The sequence below is a fragment of the Rhinichthys klamathensis genome, unplaced genomic scaffold (genome assembly GCF_029890125.1).
Source record: "Rhinichthys klamathensis goyatoka isolate OS25496 unplaced genomic scaffold, OSU_Roscu_1.1 h1tg000100l_1, whole genome shotgun sequence".
Lineage (NCBI taxonomy): Eukaryota > Metazoa > Chordata > Actinopteri > Cypriniformes > Leuciscidae > Rhinichthys > Rhinichthys klamathensis.
Window position 1 is genome coordinate 856,185 of NW_026606639.1, and position 22,287 is coordinate 878,471.

A 22,287-nucleotide genomic window follows, 5' to 3' on the forward strand; every position below is an offset into this window, starting at 1 on the left:
GATTTAACTTAAATATTTGATTATAAATGTCAATTAACAATATAAAGTGTCAATTGAAAGAGATTTTGCTATATTGTTTACATTGTGGTATGTAAATATATCTTCACAACGTTCAGAGGGCAGAACTGCTTGAAGTTAATAATATGTTAATACATGGATGAATAATTAAATAAAGAGCATATGTTTGATATTACAAAGAGTTCAAGTCGCAAAAAAAGGATTCGTTTATATATCAATAAAGTTGGCATGAAATGAATGGTGCAATCGTCTGTTCTCTCCGATGACGTATACCCAAGTGAAACGCGTTCCTGAATGGAAAAAAAGTAGAGTAGAACTTGATTTTGAACTTGAATAAATATAACAAAATGTATTTTAAATACATTTATTTTATGCTAAGTATACTAAAAATACATTTACACATGTATGTACTTAAATACCCTGCAATTGTTCTTTTTGGTATACTAAATTGGTATACTTAAAGTCTGCAGAATTGGAACAAGGAATTTTGTACTTAATGCACTTTAGTTATCCAGAAATAGTGCTGAGATCCAACTAAAGATAAAGTATATTTGATTGTGCTAAAGTGGAACTATTGCAAGTATACTTTAGGTACACTTTAAATATCTTGCATTTACAGACTGATATTATACAAGGATCAAACTATCCTTACTAATAGTGATATTAAAACACATTTTAGGCTTAATATTAAGAAATGTGCATTCTGCAATTAAGAAGTACTGCAAATAAAGTTTAATTATAATATTTATATCAGTAAGTCTCAAGCGATATATCAGTAAATATGTTAATGGATTTGTAGTGTACTTAGTATGAAATAAATTTATTTTAAATAAATTTTGCTATAGGTTTTTTTCACTAGGGAAGAATTGATAATTGTTGGATTATTGTCGTTTGCTAATTGCTGTGATCTCATGTGAGTCACAGGTTGCTGGAGTGAAGGGATAATTGTTGTGTACTCACACGGAGAAGAGATGTTGTTGTGAAGGGGAGGGTAAGTTTATTAAGTTAAGATTATGAGGGTACGTGAATGAAACAATTGGGATGTGCACAGATAAATAATTTATAATAAACAATGCAATGTTCCATAAATAAAATAAAAAATTGTCAATTGGGATTTCAAGGTGACTTTAACGGAACACTGTTGCATTGCTGAACACGTCACACAACATCAACGGTTTCTGTCGCCAGCTTTCTTTCTCTCTGTATACATGTACCAAAATCAATATAGGCTACTGTATGTTTACTCATAAACATATGTATACACTTGCACACCTTTCTTGCAGTCTGGCCCATTCCAGCCGTCCATGCACTGCTGATTGCCCAAGTGATCGCATGTGTAATGGCCAAAGTAATCATCTCGGGGGCGACACTGTTTGTTGCACTTGTTGCCGTAGTAATAGCGGTCGCAGCGCACACGCACGCTGTACTTGATGCTGGCTGTTTGGCCCTTGTACTGAATGATCCGTCGCTCCTCTCCGGGGTTCATTTCTCCGCGATTTATACTCCTCTCGATTAACAGATCATCACCTGTGACAGAGACAAAAACATTGGTTTATATGTGTGTGTGTGTGTGTTAATTATGAAGCATGGTCGGTCTTCCTGCTTCAGTGGAACACACACACTTGTCTCAGACTGCTTGGGAGCCACTGAGGAAATAATACAATCAGGAACAAACCAGGAAGACCCCCCCCCCCCCCCCCCCCCCCCCCCCTCCCCTCCAAGAAAACACAAACACACCCAAACTTGCTCTCGAGAAGAGAAGAGAAACATGGTGACCTTGCGAACAACTACAGTCACAATGTAGCGGAGAGAAAAAGTGTGTGTGGGTGACTGGGTGTGTGGGAAAAAGACAAACAGCGTCTTAAAGAGCGAGAGAACACAACTTCAACAATGATTCAAATCTAATCTATGCTGTTCATGAAGGTGGGTGTTGGCTTGAGATTCTCACATTGCAGCACTTTCCATTCCATACAAGAAATTCACACCTGATTAAATTAGCAATATCATCGTCTAGGGACACGACAGGGATAGGGATATGGCTGAATCAGGGGGTGACATGATCATCAGAGGCCCAATCACTTACCTGAGGCCAGAGACTCATTTGCATATTACCAATGGGTGGTATGATACTGTCAATACTATTTTTCCTTGATAGACTAACATTTGTGAATTTAGGCATCTAAACATTAATGTACAGTTCGAAAAGACTGATTTTCATTTTGAGATATATCTTCATATTTGAGATATACATCTCAGAATTAAAATATCTTTAAACTGTACATTGTAATGCTGTGTTTAATGTAAAATAAATCATGATGTGCACAGATAAATCATTAAACACATAAGAATTATATTTTTCTAAAATTTGATTGCATTTGAAAAATGGTAGTATGTGTTTATATATGACAGCAATAAGATACTTTTATTGACGGCGAACTTTTGAATTTGTATATATATATTGAATTTGAATATTCTCCCACAGGAATGCAGAACATATTTGAAAAAGCCAAAGTAAATTGAGGATGTATCAGAGATAGCAGTGTTATTTCTGACAGGTCGTTATGTTTGACCGCTAGCCAAGGTGCTCTATAAATCGTCCTTGTGCACATTCCCTCACAAATCCTTCCCCACAGCCGAAATCACCCCACTCGCCCCATCTCAGTCCACTTGCTCTCTTCCTTAAATGGACACACGATTCCAGAAGTGGAACAAAAGCTATGACATACTTTCCTACTTTCTGACTAAAAAAAGGAATTTGTCAAGCTCTTTCATATCAAATGTGTCATCCCCCCTTTTTGCTGTACTCTCTTCCCCCTCTCTCTCTCCCCCCACTTATAAACCTAAAAAAAATAGTACTCATCTCCTAATTCATCTACAGCAATTAGTTATAAAAATACACACCAATCACTCCCTCTCTATAAGCTGAAGGAGACACTTAGAGACTGTTACTGGGTAGAGTCACAGTAGTGTGTGTGTGTGTGTGTGAGAGAGAGAGACACTCTAAAGATAAGCCAGCTCAAGAACACAGTCACACACGTGGATAAGAGCCCTAACTATCAAACAGGTAAGCAGGTGAACAGCTCTCCAAGTAATCAGTCGAGTTTATCCCGTGAGCTCAATCAACACTAGAACTTCAGCCTTGATCTGAGAGGCTCTCTTTAACTCAAAACAACAGCTTTAGATTAAGAAAAACCTCAGGAAATGCAGATGAGGGCTGCTGTTAGGCTTAGAAACAAAGCGTCTTTTCTTAGTTTCTTTTCTTTCCTATTATTTTCTTTCTGTCCTATTTACATCTCTCCATCAGTCTGTCTCCAGTTTGCTCTGTTTCACTGCCTCCAGCACAATGGGTGCGATTTGGCCCCTATTGCCACGGCCGATAACAGATCACAAACAATAGACCAAAGAATCGGACAAGGCCAAATAATGTCCCTTATAACTACACAACTCTCTCTCTCTCACACATTTCTAAGTTTTCCTCCATTATAATGTACCCCACCTTTCGTAACTTCCACTTCCTTTTTGCATTTTTTCACTTATCCACTTTATTACCATCTAGCGATCTACAGGCAAGCACTACAGTACAAGTGAAACACAATAACGCCCCTTTCTCTGCCCCTTGACGATACATGAACAATGCAGTTGACCTGCTGGCCAGAAAGAGCTGTTTAGAGTCCAAACGCAGAGCTGGAGAGACGGACTTCCTGAAAGGTAAACAGCCCCACAGGACCCTCTCCTCCAAAGGGCCTCCGCTACCTGATGCCCTGCAAACAGCAAAACCGGCTTCTTGCATTTAAAGCCAGACTTTTTTATTACTTCAAGGCCCGATTTACACCTTTGAGCTAAATAGACTTAGAAAAAACACCTGTAAAAAAAAAATCAACTGTGAGGCAGGTATAACACCATGATGACGAATTGATCTCTTGCTGACAGCAGATATATAGCCTATGTGTGGTGTCCAGGAAACAAAAACATTGATTTATATATATATATATATTTAAATGCCTTACCATTATTTCATCCAAAACAACAACAACATTAGCATGCAATTTTGCAAGACCTGTTTTGTACTTAAAGTGCCCTATTTTGTTCCTAGTTTCGTCTCCTACAATAGATTTACAAGTCAAAAAACACATTATTTTCCTCATAATACATTGCATATCTACGAAAGCGTATTGCATTCACTTGAGAAAAAAAATCTACTCTGTTTTTCTGAATTAACGAGTTAATTATCTCAGAATTACGAGATAATTTTTCATGGAAAAAAGTTTTTGCCCTGTTCGCTGCCCAGGACAGCGATTGCGAGCAAATTGTGTAAAAAAAAATGTTACAAAAAATAAAACTAAATATATAATTTATAATGAAATGTATGATTAAATAATTTATCAAATTAATTATTAAATAAAAACAATCAAATAACAATAATAATAATAATAATAAACAATCAATAATCAAATAATAATGTTAAAGATTAAGTAGTATTAATTTAATGTTAAAAATTATTAATTAAATTGTCTATGCATAGAAAATATGTTTGCAGATAATGGTAGTAAAACAAATGCCTTCAAGGAATTACAACCACATTGGGGCCCTAATATCCAAAATTCACCTTTACATGGTGTTTGAACATAAATGTGTGTCAGCATGTGTGTACACAACCACCCTATAATGGTAAAAATCCACCTACTCCTGTTTTTTAATCCCCATTAATCATAAACAGTGTCTCAGAACAAGCCGTTCGCAGTTTCTATGCAATGTGACATCACAAACGCTTAGGCCCCTCCCACGACTGACGGACTCCGCTCTATTAGCATAGACCCCGCCCTGAGTGAGCTGTACACAGTCCGCCATGTTTAACAGCAGCATTCAAGTAAGAAATGTATTCTTATTAAAGTTCCTAAGTTATTCAATCAAGAGCAGTGAGTGATTTTCTGTTTTTCTATTGTTGTTTGATTCATATTAACAGCATATTTAGCAGTAGCTTTCACTTACATACACAGATATAATATAGGCTACACATGCGATTTCTTTACTTGATGTTTACGTTCACAGACATAACTATGTTTATGTGAACTTTGTATGTTTTTGACAACCTTGTGTATTTAACCGTTTAAGCGCAATAACCCATGAAAGAGAACTTAGTTTAATACTCAGCAGCTCATTTGCATTTAAAGATACGGTATGTGCACGAAAACAGTATGTTTTTCCTTCCACTCAAAAGTGGGCATTTACAACATGGTATAATAAATTATCTGAGGGGTATTTTGAGCGGAAACTTCACAGACACATTCTGGGGACAACTGAGACTTATATTACGTCTTGTAAAAAGGTGCATAATAGGTCCCCTTTAACACTTTAATTATTTTTCACTCATCTGAATTACTCATCAGTAATTTGCTCCACTCGTAATGCATCAGGAACATTCGCAAACTCTCACTGCCTCTTTACCGGTTGATGTCTCAACATCAACATCTTGTCATCTGGATGATCATCAGAAAAAAATGCAGACTAGATCTTACTCATGGTCTGGCTGTGTGAGATCTAGTCTGTTTGAAATAAATGCCAAGCCAATGCCCTGCGCTAAGTTTCAGAGAGTCAGAAGACAATTGTCTGACAAAGTTGTGTATGTGAACATATCAGTGCCTTGTTAGTGTTGTGTGTATTTGTGAGAGTGAATAATCATGCCAGTCAGTAGCCCTTTGCTTTATGATTAATTATCGGTGGTGTATTTGTTTGTACGTGTGTGTCGTGTGTGTGAATAATAGCATTGCAGCTGCTCAGACAATAATTAGCTCAGACATGTGTGGAAAATAACGAGCAGCAGTAACAGTAATTAATGTCTTAACGAGGCGATGACCTCATACTATTTGTTTAGGCCCGAACTCTCTCCAGGGACTTTAAACATGACACGCGGAATATAAACAGTTTCCATTTGCATGCTAAAACGACCTCCCTTCCCCATTAAGGGCACTAGCACACTAGTAACAAACAGCCACACAAGATATTCATACACAAATAAACATAAACTAACATCTACAAATACTCAAATCTGCTGTAAAGTGTCTAGAAAGGTTTAAAACGATAACCTGTGCTTGAAGACTGAAGGAGACATGTGCTTATACTTTTATTCTCTTTTCTTATTCTCTTCTACTTTGCAGTTGAATAGACTTTGTTCTTAATAAATTAAATATAGGTTATCCAATTAGACATTATTAGATATAATGGATCAGGATTTGCTTATTATAGAGCAGTTCAGTTTTGCAATAACTTGTTTCTGACCAAACCACAGCCTCCAGTCATCACCACCGGTAACCTCCAGGTTAACCTATCTATAATCCTCATTTACAGTGACATTTAGCACTAACTGATGTCCACCTCCCTTGTTTTTTCCAAAAACACATAAAATAACAGTAATCTCCTGCATAAATACGCAAATCTCCAGTCCATCTCTGTAATGCTTAGCTTTTGGTGTTTTAATCAATCCAGTTAAACTTTTTAATTGCAAATCAGGGTTATACTACTTACAGCTAGCTAACTTTAATGCTAGTTATCGTTTACTTCACTTCTCATTGTGAAGACCACATTAGGTGAACAGCTTATTATGTTTTTTAAAATACACAGTAACAATCAAAAGTTTGGGTTCAGTAAGAGTTTTTATTTTAAATGTTTTTGAAAAAAATCTCACCAAAGCTGCATTTATTTTATCAAAAATACAGTAAAAACAGTAATGTTGTGAACTATTATTACAATTTCAAATAACTATTTTCCATTTTAATATTTTATTATATTTATTCCTGTGATAACAAAGCTGAATTTTCACACGGTCTTTCAGAAATAATTATAATATGCTGAAAAAACATTATTATTATTATTATTATTATTATTATCAATGTTGAAAACAGTTGTTCTGCTTAATATTTTTGTGGACCATGATACATATTAAAGAATAGAAAGTTCAAAGTAAACAACACTTATTTGAAGTCTTTTATAACATTATTGTCTTTAATATCACTTCTGATTAATTTGATGCATGAAAAGCATTGATTTCTTTAAAAACAAATCCTACTGACCCCAAACATTTGAAAGGTAGTGTATCTTAATTTCTTCAAAGTAATTAATTAACTGAAATTTTTGAGAGTATTTAGCGTGTTAGGGTTTATATAATGCATTGCTTGTAAATGATCATCCAACACAGAGAACATGAATTCCTTCGTTAATGGTACTTCCTGTCAGAGTCATCCTCTATTATGGAGCAAAGGAGAACCACAGGAGGAGGAGAGGAAAACAGGACACATCTGTGTATGACAACACACACACACACACACACACATCAACATTCACACCATGTGTTAACATGTCCTTTGCACTGGGTTCCCATACCATGACAGTTGACTAGTGCTTTCTGATAAAAAAAATAAAAAAAATCCAGTAAATTAGTCTCTCCTACAATAATAAATGCAGAGTTAACAAGGCCCAGATGGAATCTGCTGATATTCAAAGTTTTCTTGTTTTCTGTTACTGTCATAGCATTTGATTTACTCTCATGTGTCACACCTGTGTTTAATCAATTACCTCATTTTACCCATGTTTTTCATTGAAATACACCTTTTTGCGATGAGATCCATCTCATTATTTTTGTTTTGCTTCAACCATTCGCTGACAAGTTGTTTATGTATGATTCTTTTTAATGAGAAAAAATGACAGTGGACTTTTAAACTTATGGTGTCTATAATGGAGACCTTTACTTTTTAAAATAATGTAGATCAAATTAGCCAAAATATTTAAACGTGAGAATGTAGAGAGGGTATATTTGGAATTTAGGGAATGATGGGCGTTCGGATTCTGCAGAAACCTGTGTAATTTTCTGCTGAGTTCTGTGCATGCACATTCTTCATGGGCCTGCGGGTACCCCTTAATGGTTCAAAGACACATCAGACCACAGGAACCAGCTTAATACTCTGATCGACCACCCTGTCCACCTGCTTTTTTTATTACAGTTTTTCTCAGTCGCTTTGGTGCTTTTCTCAGATCACATTTGAAATTCTCAAAACTACTTCTTCAACCTCTACATCATCTAGTCAATTGTGCACATCGTAAAAGCAATTTCTCATTCTTTTGAACAAATTGCAAATGGTACACTCGTGCAATTTATTATGTACAACTTATTATGTCTGCTGTTTCCTACATTAATTATCAATTGCTTATGTCATGTTGATCAAAACGACACTGATATGCCATTTCAACAGATTTGGCAAGCGATCCAGTGTTTGCGCTCTGGAGAGTGTCAAAGATTTCTATTAACAATGTGTTTTTGCAACGTTGAGCAATGTAACCAATCACAAACATATCTGTTGATTTCTTGAATGCAATGGCCAATCAGAGGCTGGAGTTTTTGTTCAGAGCTGAGTTCTGCAAACTCACAAAATCTTCTTATTATAACAAAGTGTAGACATTATGTAAATAAGAGATTAATTGTGCAGTCAGCTTCATTGATTATAATGGAACTTTGTGAGATCACAATTAACTAAAATAAGTGGCAGCTTTTTAGTGATTATAAAGGGAGCGCTATTTGCATGCTTTCTGCCATGTCAAAACCCGCAGTATGCTTTTTTTCCTAACAGTGGTTTCTGAACATAGATGCTTTAAAAATAAACAATTTATCAGGAGCATTTATGCTGAGATGTGTAGGTTGTGCGGCAACATGTAACTTGAAACCATTTCATAGTAATCTATTTAAATATGTTTTAAAGTGGAAGCACATCTCCTTAGTCTTACCCTGGAGTTGGTTCACCCTCCGCCTATGAATCTGTCTGAGAAAGACTTACAGGTAATTTAATATTCACTTAAAGCACAACATACTGCAAAACCCAAGCTAATTCAAGAATGTTCAGTCAAATGTCAAAGCCAGCCTGCACAAATCTGACTTTCTGTGTCATTTGTGGATGTAAACATGTTCAAGAGAGGGACTGCAGGTCGTGATGGCTTAAAGATCGTGTACGCAGTAATGCATGGTGGTGTGTGTCAAGGTGTTGGGAAATCATTACTCACTGCTGTCAGTGATCGTTTGGTTGTCCCAGTCCCAAGCCTCCACGATCAAAGTGTACGCTAGCTAGGAGATAGAGAGAAAGAGCTGGTTAGCTAATATACACAGACATATAGGTCTCCACAGTCAAAGTCTATGCAAAAGACAAACAAAAAATATCAATGAAATAATATGTAGTCCAAAAAACAAATAAACAAAAAACTATGGCACAAGAAGCACAGACATACACAGTACTTATTAGTCTGCCTACAGAGGCAAAGTAAAAGAAAGACTGACTCACAACCATCCAAAAGTTCAATGTTTATGTATTCACATTAACCTCACAAAACAGAAGGGCATCCAAAAACATCCTCAAAGAAGAAAAAAAGAAAGAAAATATTCAAGTATAATAATATCTAGGGATTTTTTTTTCTATTACTCTAGTCTAGGGATATGGTTAGTTTGTAGCCATTATAAAACAATAGCAATTTATTTTATGCCCTCATTTAAATAGCATGTGAATATGTGTGTGTACCTTTTTAACAGGATGCAAGTCATAATAGCAATGTGAATAACCTGGTTCCCACAGTCTGGTGACTGATTAGCCCGGTTATAAACCAGATGAACGATGAGATGGTGTAAGGACTTTTGTATGAGTGTGCATCAGGTCACTGCCGCAGTCAACAAATTCATAAATGATTGTGTGATGTTTATGCATGCATGTTTTTTCTACACTGCACATGCTTCAACAATGTTCTTTAGTTCATTTATTGCGTGGGAAAATGTTTTGCTAAGTCAAGTCGATTAACAACATGACTTCAAAAGGTTCCTGAACCAGCAGTATTTTACTGTGAGGTGAGGGAGAGGTCATGTTCTTTCTCAAATTAGGGGTAGTAGCGTTTCTTTCCTTTAATCTGACAGAACTAGAGTGCTTTTGGAATTACAAACACTGTCCTGGATGGAAATTTCAGGAAATGTCTGAAACATTGGAAAGAAATCTCTAGCACAGACAGAAGACAGAATAGCATGCGTGTAATACGCTTCTGTAGAACCCCTTAACTGTCACCATCCCGCTAGCGTGACGCTTGGCGCTCTTTTTATTTATTGCCTTTTTTTCGTATCACATATTTTAGTAATCATCATAAATTAGGTATAGGTCGAAAGCTTACGAACTCAAAATTCATCCTGTGAAAACCATTTTGAAATTGGAGATTGAGTTACCATGGAAATTGTACTTTAAAGCTGCAGTCCGCAGTTTTTCCTCTTTGTCGCCATCTCTGTTCGAAATCTGCAATTGCAGTCATTCGCGGAATTATCAACTTTACGTGAGTTGTACTTCGACACGGCACAGCGCGGATGAATCCAATGTTTGAGGAGAATGTGAGGCTGTCAGTCACCGCGCCGGTGTGGATACTGTCATTCAGAATCACAGATTCTACTTTTTGGAAGTATGACCAACATAATAATTTTCACCCTAAAATGTCACCTGAACAAGTAAGTAACATCCACTTTTGTTCTTCTGACCAACTAACTGAAAAAAAGCATTGCAGTAAATCGCGCTGATTAAATCTAACGATCGTTTATCATATCACGTCAAACCGTGCAAATTATACTTTGTTCTCAAATTATTTATGTTAACAACATCAGCATTGCGTGACTACATTTAAAGCCATTCAGATATTTATCCTTGTTTTCGCATGGCCCCGGTTGCAGTCTCTTTTTCCAAACTCTCAGTCCGAAGTCTTTTGCATTTTACAACGGGTGAATCTCTAGTTATCACTGGTGATTGTCGTTTGAACCTTTCTGGATCCGCCATCAAATTGATAAGTTTAATTATATCAAGTGCTGTGAGAAAAGGCTATAAATCTCCACCTGCAAAATCCTCACGCAATATAGCCTACTAGCCGAGACTCCTTCTTTATGTGACGTAATGACGCAAAGACATGCTTGAATTTCTTGAGTACCACTGGAATTAAAAACATTATTACAAGCTTACCGTTTTGAATCGAGCTAAAGCAAGCAGATAGTTTTGAACACTGGCTGGTTATGTACTTGCTCAAAAATTTATTTTGGATAATTTAAAAAAGTTACGGACTGGAGCTTTAAATTATTTTAACAGGCTTCTCCCCTAGTGGGCGGTGTCAGGTTTCATATTACAAAATTAATTTTAACTACTTTATAATCAAAACCTTTTCTAATCTTGACAAAACACTGAGTCTCAGGGCTAAAAAATATATATTTTATATAAAATAAAAAATGTTTACTACAGTAGCCTACATTTGATTTACAGTCAATTTAAACTTCCATAACTTATTCATTCTTTCATTTTTTTGCTTTCACTTCAGCAATAATCTGATGAGTGTCTTCTTTAAAACAAGATCAAACTTAGGCCTATATGTTCCAAAGCATTCTTGGTATTCAACCATAGTGCATTTTCACGTCTATTCCCAAAAAGGGGGGTGACAGTTAAGGGGTCTGTCCAAATGTCTTGCAATTGGTTTATAATCACAGATTTCCAATACTTTGAGACAGAAAATGCAAGGAAACAGCTTTTTAAGTTTCAAAGCCACTGTTGAAAACCTTTATGAAGAGGTGTTTTTAGCAGATCTATGTTTTGCAGAGAAGATTACTTTTTTTGGTTTGGGCAGAGATCAGGTTTACTGCAGCAGCACGGCATGAGAAACATGCCCATGGATTTTGTGTGCTGACACTCATGCATCTTTTCTCTGGAAGCATGAATCAGCACGCTAACATCAGTGAAGCCAAACCACTCAAACTTGTAGGTGCATGCAGTAAATGGTAAGAAGGAAAGACTCATGCAGGCATGGCTTCAAACCTTTCACTAAACCTCTAAGCAAAATTCACAAATCTTACAAATCCTTTGTTCTTTTTGGCATTTCGTTGACATTTATATGTGTACACTTTTACTTGTATATACTGTAGACAGGCTACAACAGATACGTAAAGTATGCAAAACTAAAATGATGGTAGAGATTGAAGGATGTTCATTAAGAAAAAATTTAACATTGTAAATGGTCAAAAACTACTGGTCATCTACAAAACACCATCCCCATCTTAATATAAAAAATATGACCAAGTCCTGTTATATAAACCTAAGAGTGTGGCAGTAATTATTGCTCCAGAAATGCCATCACTCTTGTCTTGTTGGGTTCTGCCACTTGTTTTCATCAGTTTTTTTCAAATACTTTTTTCCTTTTTAAACATGCACTTCACTACGTGACTCTCTGTTTGTCAAAGTGTCCAATCTGTTTTGAAACACAATCTTTCTCTTCTATCTGCTGCTCTGTGTCTGTGTATGTTTGTGAATGGCCCCCTTAAAATGTAAGTAGCCAGTAAGACAATAAGACAATAACATTGACATAATTTCAACGTCTTAGAGAAATGAGTGAAAGGTACAGGGCTACGCTTTTAAAAACCTCCAGAAAAATATTGATCTTCTAAGTTTTGTTTCTCTAAAATATTTCCAAGTTCATTCCATTTAGCCTGGAGCTTTTTGCGATCATCACATCCTGCTGAAAACTTCAAACAGACTCCATTCTTGACTTTTTGATTTATTGATAATTACACTTCAATATTTTTGTGGAAACCCTGATACACTTTTTAAGAATTTTTTGATGAATTTTCAAAAGAACAGCATTTATTTGAAATGTAAATATTATGCAACATTATAAAATGTCTTTTTTCTTTTGATCAAAACGTGTTAACACTGTCATAATCATCTTACAAAATAAAATGAACATTTGTGTATGCAGTACTGCCATATTAATTTATTTATATGGGAACTGGGAAGGACAGAGAAAATAGTTTTTTTTTTACTTATCTTTGGTTGAAGTTACAGTAACATAATATTGTATTTTTGTTTAATGCTTAATTAATTTTTGTCACAAAATTTTTTGTTTGACATGGAAACAATAATTGGCGGACCCCCTGTAGTACTGCTACAGACCCCCTAGGAATTGCATACTGCTTTATAATATCCAGAATAAGATCCAAACCCCATTAAATGTGTAAGGATGTTGAGGAATCAGTGTCAGCACACTAAAGAAAGGGAAAGGTTTTTTGTAGCATTAGTTTGCAGCATGAGCATATTAATGTAAGCACCTGGTCAGTGGCGTAACACAGTTACTAATCTCCATAGACAGCCATCAGACACCAACCACCAGTCTAGGGAGGAGCAGGAGAGGGGAAGATTTTATCTTTCCTTAGTTAGAGGGAAATAAGACACCCACATGCATATACACATGCCAGCAGATACACAGGAACACACGCACACACAGGCAATGAATAAATTACACTTCCTAAGTGACACTGAGCAGGCAGTGCCACAGTTTTTACACATCAGAGGACAGTGAGGGGGACGTACTGTACTGTATATTGCAAGAGTCCAGCCTGAATGTGTCTTTCATTAACATTCATTGCGTGGGAAACATTCGCACCAGGTGTGAACACATCGGTCTATAAGGATTCAGGTCAAATGCAAATCAATGCACAATAACACACCGACACACACACACACCGACACACATACACACACACACACACACACACACACACACACACGCACACACACACACACACACACACACACACACACACACACACACACACACACACACACACACACACACACACACACACACACACACACACACACACACACACACACACACACACACACACACACACACACACACACACACAGGAACTGTTCCACCTAAAAGCTGAATGTGATATGTGCAGGTTGGTAACACACCTGTGTTCTAAATTCACTTCATACCCAATGTGCTTGGGTTTCCATGGCACAGAATTAACAATGCAATTCTATTGTGTGCAATTTTCAATGAAAGAGGTGGTAGTTATTTTTTAGCAATGAGCCAAGTTAAGCTGTGTATTTTGATTTTACTATGGTGTGATCTTACCTTCTAAAAGGAATTTATCACTGAAAAATAAAACTGTGCGCTGTCAACCGCAAAAAAAATGGCCATTTTATTGACATTTAGATGTACATTTTTACATGTATACACAAGCTACAACCGATACTTAAAGTATGCAAAACTCTTCAGAAAACATTTTCCATGCATGTCAGGGGTAACGGTGGTAGAGATTGAAGGTTGTAAATAGATCTAAATTGTAATGGCAGATAACTACTGGGCAACTACAAAATATCATCACTATCTTATTATAAAATATATTATCGAGCCCTGATATAAACTTAAAGAGTGTGTCAGTAATATTGCACGAGAAATGCCATAATACTTGTTTTGTTAAGATCTGCCATTCTGTCTAAAACCTTTTTTAAACCGTTTTCCCTATATATAGGTGTCTCTCTGTGTGTGAACTGTGACATCATTTCAATATCTTAGAAAAATGAGGAAACTAATCAGAACATTGTGCTGTATGGGGCTGTATGGGGCTATGCTTTTAAAATGGGCAAAAAAACACCTTAAAAGTCTATTGCAATTCTCTAGAAGATCTATCACAATTTTATCTTTAATTAGGCAATTATTGTATGTTTAAAAAGCCACTTTAAAGGGCATGTGTACATAACAAGAACATTGACAGCTCTCACCAAATGCAGTGATCCAGTGGTTTTTCACTACTTACAAAACAGATTTACCAGGTTTAAAAGAAAAGAAAAAAAACTATAGACAGATAGATTATAGATAGATAGATAGATAGATAGATAGATAGATAGATAGATAGATAGATAGATAGATAGATAGATAGATAGATAGATAGATAGATAGATAGATAGATAGATAGATAGATAGATAGATAGATAGATATTTGCATGATACAATCAACTGTAGCAACATGAAACTAAAACAAAGTGCAAGATTCCGAATCAGCCCAGAAAGGAACACGTGTGCATTACAGTAATAGGTCTGATAGTCAAATATCAACTGTTATCAGTCCTGTAACCAGCAGACGACATCAGAGTCCAGAAGAAGAACACAATGCAGGTTTGCATCAAACACCTGCTCTAACGCTCAGCCAACTACAGAGCACTCAGAAAATAGGAGAAAGAAACAGTCGTGAAACAAGAGACCCAACACTCATCCAAGATTTAAAGAAAGCAGGATGGGGTGAAAGGAGGACAGGAAAGGTCTGAAAATAAAAAGTAGAGGAGATCCAGCATTTAGTCATGCAGGCCCTCATAACGGCTTTTGCTGTCAAGAATGATAGAATCAAGTTTGTTTTGTCACTAGCAGAGGGATGCTTACTCTTTCAGTAAAACGTTCAATGCAGCTTCTTGGCAGGTCCACATTTATGAGATATAAAACAGAGACATAAATGATAAAGACACAGTAATTTAAGTGGCCTGACCCCCATATCTCAAAACAACCATACACTGACTGCTTTTAAAAGAGCTAATGTTATATTTGGTAAAGATATATTGTTATTGTGCATTCCTGTTTGGTTTGTAAAAAGATCTCTTTTCCTGACTGTGTATTCGGGGTTTAGATCGAAGACTGAAAACATCCTAATCGTAAAACAGAACATGAACTTGGGGAGCTCTTACTTGGAAAAGCTTAAATAATAATAAATAAATAAAAATGGTGGTATGTGTGTGTGTGTGTGCTCAGTGGGACAAGATTTTTTTTTTAATCCAAAAACAAAAGATGGTATGCTGGAAGAGAATCAAAGATCTCACAGCTGTAGGACGTCAAGCACAGCACTTATAAGGCCCATAAACATCACCTTCCGTAAACTGCGTCCCTCCCCTTGGCACACCAGATTTGCTAAGAAACTATGGACAATGGCAGATGCAAGTGTCTTGGCAGATTTCAAATCAGTTGATGTTGATCTACATAACAATGATGATGTGCCGAGTGCGTTGATGCAACTGTATCAAACGATATATTGTGTGCCATCATTCCTATTCGTTGTTGAATAATTTGTAAGGACCTAAAGGCAGACAAGCTGCAGAGAAGAACATTATGGGAGGATTATTCCCATTAGCAAGTGTTTATTTTTGTGGTTTGCCAGTTCCAGAAATAACTATAAAACATCACAGCAGGAGGATTTCCTTCCTATTATGGGCTGTCTTCGCCAGAGTTGTTAACACAAGACTGCAGACTTCACAGACTTCAACAGTTACAGCAGAGAAGAGTCTTCAAATGTGCACCAGCTGAATGTGAAATCAGTTGCTCAAATGACTGCTGAAACCGCACTTATAGACCTATTCGTAAGCAGGTGACCAGATAATGGTTCTCAGACACAGCTTACACCTAAAACTAAACCTATAGACTCAAAAGGTTGAATTTGTCCCCTGTGATACAGTCCTAAATTGAATAGAAAAAAGCATGTTATATGGTGATTGGAAAAACACAGATGTTCTAACTTGTGAGCATGCTACAGTTAGAATGAGATACAACAATAGATGAATAGCTAGATGATAGATGATAGATGGATAGATGAATAGATGGATATCTCAATTTTATCTTCAATTAGGCAATTATTGTATGTTTAAAAAGCCACTTTAAAGGGCATGTGTACATTACATAAGAACACTGACAGCTCTCACTAAATGCAGTGATCCAGTGGTTTCCACTACTTACAAAACAGATTTACCAGGTTTAAAAAAAACAACCTCACACTGGTGTAAGGTCTGTGTGGTTTGAGTTAAATGTTTTACCCACAGTAATGTGCCTTGCGTTATCTTACAAACTATCTGTTCTGGTCTATTTAGCGACAATGCCGCTATCTGAAACATGATCGTGTAGACAACTCCCACTGCCTCTCTCTTTCTCTTCTCTATCCCTTGGGTTGTGATATCAATCCATGAGCATGCCAGCTCTAGTCAAGAACTCAGTCTTGTGTAAATCGTGCCTTTCTTAAAAAAAAGTGTAATCTAATTTTTGCCCAAAACAGCATTCTTGAGCGCTCACGCGACTGTTGCCCTTCATCATATCTTATGATTCTTTCACTAAGAAAAGAAAAATATGCTGCCAAGATGTGTTTTATTGAAAAGGCTGGCATGTTCCTTTACAGTAAAATCAACTGTAGCAAATTTTGTTGTAAATGCACATTTTTGTAGACCCCCTGCTGAAAAAAAAGAGAATAAACTTAAGGCAGCCTAGATAGATCGATGGATGGATATAGATAGATAGATAGATAGATAGATAGATAGATAGATAGATAGATAGATAGATAGATAGATAGATAGATAGATAGATAGATAGATAGATGGTCTTCATGCATGGTCTTCTTGCAGCCCCGTGAAGTAAAACATACGTCCTATAAATACAACACCATCAGTTACGCGTGTAACTGTATGCTCAGCGCGCGCGAGAGACACGCACCAGCCGCCGCTCGCGCAGCCAAACGCGCGCCGTAACCGGATAAGCCCTACTCATCATCTCTACGATTAACGCCAGTGACCACGGTGACACCAAGCTCTCCTCTTTCCACCGAGTCAAACATTTGCTTTGCAATGAGTGTTTAATGCGCAGGCTACCAGTTGGTGTTGTTAAGACCAAACATGTTTCACTTGAGCGTCTTGGCCATCTGCTGTAAATTCATGGAACATGGTAGCTGGTTTTTAACTGGTCTAAACTGGTCGTTAGCCAGTGCAAGGTAAGTAGATCCTGTTGGACCATCAATAAACAAGCTTCCAGCTGGTTATATAATCTTGATGTGGTCAAGTTTATAGCTTAGCCAACCTAAATACCTAATAACCATTTAAACCAGCGATATTTTCACATATAGCCAACCATCTTAAGGTGGATAATATGCAAAAGCAATATATTGCATTGTGAAAAAACCTGTAATATATATATTAGCCTACTTATGATTTGATACTCACAAAATGTCATGTTAAAAGCCTATCATGTGTTTTCAATTCCAATATGAACACCTTTATATGCCTACTGTAAAATATTCAACCTTTTTTCTGACACCGTTGGACAGACTACTGAAGAAAATTCAAGTTTAAACTCTGAAAGTTCACAAAATCGAGCATATTTTTTTAACAGTCTATATAAAGTATTACATTATACATCATCATATAGCCTATGTAGAAAGTGTTCACAAAAAATTGTTTGTTTTGTTGAGATCGTATCGGTAAACACCTACCGGCCAAGCGAATTGAAAGGGGATGATAACGGTCCCGAGGTCATTGGCCTTGTTTGGGTTTCCATTGAATCCTTTCAACTGAAATGTATTCCCTCCGACCACGCTCGAGCGTCCAGTGCCGTACGTACATAAGCCAGATGTGGTGACCTCCACCTGGTATTCCTTTAGACACACTCTCAAGTACGTGTCACATTCGTCCAGGTCACACAGACCGTCTCGTGCGCTCCGCGCGCCGTCACAGCAGTTTCCATTCGCGAGCTCACCCATGTCATTCTCCACGCTGATCAACTGGAGCTCTAAATAACCCGACGACTGGCACACCTAAAAATAACATAAACAGTAGTTAAAATATAAATTGCAAACATTATTGCACAGAATAATGTGTCTTGTTCCTAATAATAAAACAGCACATGCTTTATTATAAAATAATATATAGTAGCCGACGTCTATTGACTTGAAATTATTTTATGGTTCAGGTATTGCAGAAATACCAATGCACTCGCAGCAAACGTCAATAAACAGGCTCGTGCAATAATGAAATATGCACTTTAAATCCTTTACCGTAAATGTATGCAATGCTTAAAGTTTCAAAGTTGGTGCATTACAGTGTACGCGGACTTGTTTTAAAACGCTTTAAACTTTGAGGATCACATGATTCCACTGACAGAAGGATAATTCTATTAGGACAAGAATCCCAAAATCTAATTTGACAAAAATGAATGAGTTTCAGTTCAATGTAAAGCGGCTGTTTAATCGATGGACTTTACAGACAGTGAAGGAAAAAGTGGACTTAAAAAGGCTTAAGGAAATGGAACTCACCTCAGTCCAAAATGCGAAAATTAGCAACACTATTGAGAAACAAGCTCCAAAATAGTTATGCATGACTCCTATGAAGTTAATACGACATGGTTAAAAAAAGAAAACCAATAAATGCATCGGCCACAAAAATCCAGCCATACAAAGTGATTCGTTTCTCCGCAAGACCTCCAGAAGATGAGATGAAAGTCACACACATACATCCACTCAGTTCTCCAGCGCGCTGCTCTCACTATATCAGTTAACTACTAGACGTCTGAACGGATTTGACTGACAGTTCAATAAACCATTGGCAAGTCATCAGCTGTAGTAGAACGTCTGCGGCAGCCAATCGCATAGTCAGAGGGCGGGGCCTCCCTATAAATTATAGATCTGACAGGATTATTGACTTAGTTTGGAGAGTAAAAGAAAAAAGATTTTGAGATTTTAAAGATTTTTCAAACAAGTACTGTTATCATTTAATCAATTTAAATCTTTCACAAAAGGAATAACTTTCCATTCTATATTTTTTGACAATTGAATGGTTATATAATTACTGGTAAAAGTATGGTGATCCTTTTTTTTTTCTTTTTTGTAAAAATGTTCTCTGCTTGAACTCTTTCACAATCCAAATTGACACCCGTGTCAAGGCGCAGTTAAATGTTTTTGGGTAAAAGATACAGAGCGCCCTCTAGTGATAGATCACTGGCGAATTATATTATACCCGGTTGCCCTCTAAAAAAAAAGAAGAAGAAAAAAAAGAGTTCACCCTTTGGCCTCATGCAGTCCTGGCTTCTTCTTTTTTTTGTAAGTTGTACGTTTTTTAATTCCCTCACAAATAGGATAGGCCTACATGTTGAAAAACATCTTGTGAGGATATTTGAAGTAATAATCACAATTTGAAAGGCTTGTTAAACAGCCAAATCATGTTTTTGTATGTGCGTGAGGTTCACTAATAGGCCTATATACCAACATGTCTGTTTGTTTGCGTTCAACATTCAGTACTTGCATTTCACTCTGATATCTCTTTATTATTTTATCAGGCACAAAATTATTATTATTATTTTTTTGGTCAAAGGCTTCCCAACCCTCAGCTGTGATGCTAGACCTGAACCTTTGCGCTTAGTCTGTTAGTAATAGACTAAACGAGATGATATCACAAATTTGCTGTATGGTTGTGTCACATCCTACTATTTGTTAATCTTTCTCTCTCTTTCTCTGCTCTCTCTCTTTAGGAAATGGGTGACGCTGTAGTCCTAATCTTGCCGTCAGACTCCATCCTGCGTTCTTCTACTGCCGGTCCAGAGTAAAGGAATAAAGAAAGGAAGTCAGCCCGAGAGCTACATGCAGAGGAATTAGATGTGAACAATGCCCGCTGCAGTCTGAGGATGTGACACACTGCAGCTCTGATAGAAAGAAAGGCACCTGCATTCTGTTACATTCACAGAACATGTACATATTTGGGAAGGGGGTGGGAAACTGAAATAGTTCTGTTTTGCAGTGGATGCACATGGAATGATATCTACAGGGTTCTGAGGGTATGACTAATTGAAAGACTTGTTGTTGTATTCGTTGTCATTGTTGCTCTGAAGTTTGGCCTGCGGTCAAAAGTGCAATTGTAGTTTTGATGCAGTGTTGTTGATTGATTTGTTTAGTTGCAGGATGATATAAAAGATTAAAGCTTAGTCTGTTGATATAAGAGATTACCTCACATGCAAAATCACATTCATACATGCAGTGGCCCTAAATATTATTTTAAGCATATCTTAAGTGGCCAAATATACGAGATACCATATGCATTTAGTCTATCTGCATCTTGTTCTCTCTGCTTCCTCTAGAAGATGCAGAGAGAAACAGAAGTGCTGAAGAGTTAGCGAGCAGGTGTGTCATTGGGAGGTGTGAAATTCTGTCTCAGGTTTATAAATGTCAGTGATGGAGTGTGAGAGTGCTTAACCTCTGACCTCAAGGCAGACTTCTATTACAGCTAATGCAGATTCCCTCAGTGTTTGCACTCTACACCTCTTTTATGGTCACTGAAGGGGTGCGACATGCCAATGGGCTGACCTGAATATGTCATCTTCAGAAGAGGCATCTTACAGCTCACCTCAGTTTGCCCTGTTCTGATTGATCTCTGGAACCCAATTGCAGATTTTTTTTTTTACTCTTTAGTTTTACATTTTCTTTTAAATCATATGAATGAAGATTTCATTTCGGCACCAAAAACAAACAATTAAATGGCCTGCAATGTGGTGTACAGGCTGTATGCCAGGTTTGTCCTTTTTGGAGCTTGACAGCCCCTGGTCCCCATTTGCTTTTAATGAATGGAGGTTTGTTCAACATTTTACGTTCCACTGAAGACAGAAAGTCAAAACATCCTTTTAAAAATGAGTTGAAGCATCATTATGGAAGTATCATAGAAATATATCTGTAGGATTTCAGAGAGAGAATTGGCAAACAATCCACTTCTAAACTTTGATACATCTTGTTAGCATCATTTTATGGTGATGGTTATTTCTGCGACTAGTGGCACCAAACCAAATTGTTAAGACAAACAGTTTCCACCCCAAACTTCAGTATTGAGCTAGTGTTATGTCTGCCTTGCAGGGCGCTCAGACTGCAATTCTGTTTAGTGCCACTAGTGACAAAAATGACTACACCTTCAATTTAAAAAAACTGAAATAAATTGAAATAATGTCTGACCGTTGAACTGAAAGTTGTTTATTTTCTAGCCTGAGACTGTAAACCGCTGGTAATTAGACAGCTATGTGACCCCACCACATAGGCCAGTTTTTGAAGCCCAGCTGTGGTTTTGATCCAGGCTTCTGGGAATAGATGCCAGGCAACGTTTAGGTCTGCGGCCCACGAGGGTTAACCTCAGGCGGGTATGTGCGTGCCTAGCAGTGGGTGGGTATGTAAAGGATGGAGCTGTTATCAGCTCAGTCAGCTGTGCCAATCATTCATTGCATTAGAGTGCTGGAAGAGAGGGAGGAGTACACACACACATACACACGCACACACAATGAGACATTGTGTTGCTTATATACAGTGCTGAATAGAAGGAGATAGGCAGGGCTGGTTGAGCATGGATTATGTGTTTCTCAGAGAAGTCCCTTGTGTGTAACTCTGACCTTTACACATGAGAATATTCTCTATTGTGTGTTTTTGAGGGGTGGGGGTACATACAACAGTCCTCAAGTTTGACTGAATTTAATTTCGTATGAATTAGTACAATGTGATTTATATGGAAACATGATTTTTAGAAAAAAAAATGTAAGCATGAAAGTCCACCCCTAAACCTACCCATCAATGGGGTGTAAGCAGTTTGTATGAAAAAAAATATGAATGAGATTGTACAA

At 37.0% G+C, this 22,287-nt stretch overlaps 1 protein-coding gene across 2 annotated transcripts in view; it reads right to left on the bottom strand.

Moving 5' to 3' along the window:
- Positions 1-19,194, bottom strand: part of jag2a (jagged canonical Notch ligand 2a) — a 39,963-nt gene extending 20,769 nt beyond the window's left edge. For both annotated transcript variants that reach the window (XM_056252996.1, XM_056252995.1), the window contains exons 1-4: positions 18,956-19,194; positions 18,137-18,457; positions 9,064-9,124; positions 1,291-1,545 (exon numbers count right to left, since the gene is read on the bottom strand). In XM_056252996.1, the coding sequence (XP_056108971.1) occupies positions 1,291-1,545; positions 9,064-9,124; positions 18,137-18,457; positions 18,956-19,018 (700 nt within the window). In that variant the 5' untranslated portion in view covers positions 19,019-19,194. The remainder of the gene's footprint in view (positions 1-1,290; positions 1,546-9,063; positions 9,125-18,136; positions 18,458-18,955) is intronic.
- Between the last annotated feature and the right edge of the window lie 3,093 nt (positions 19,195-22,287).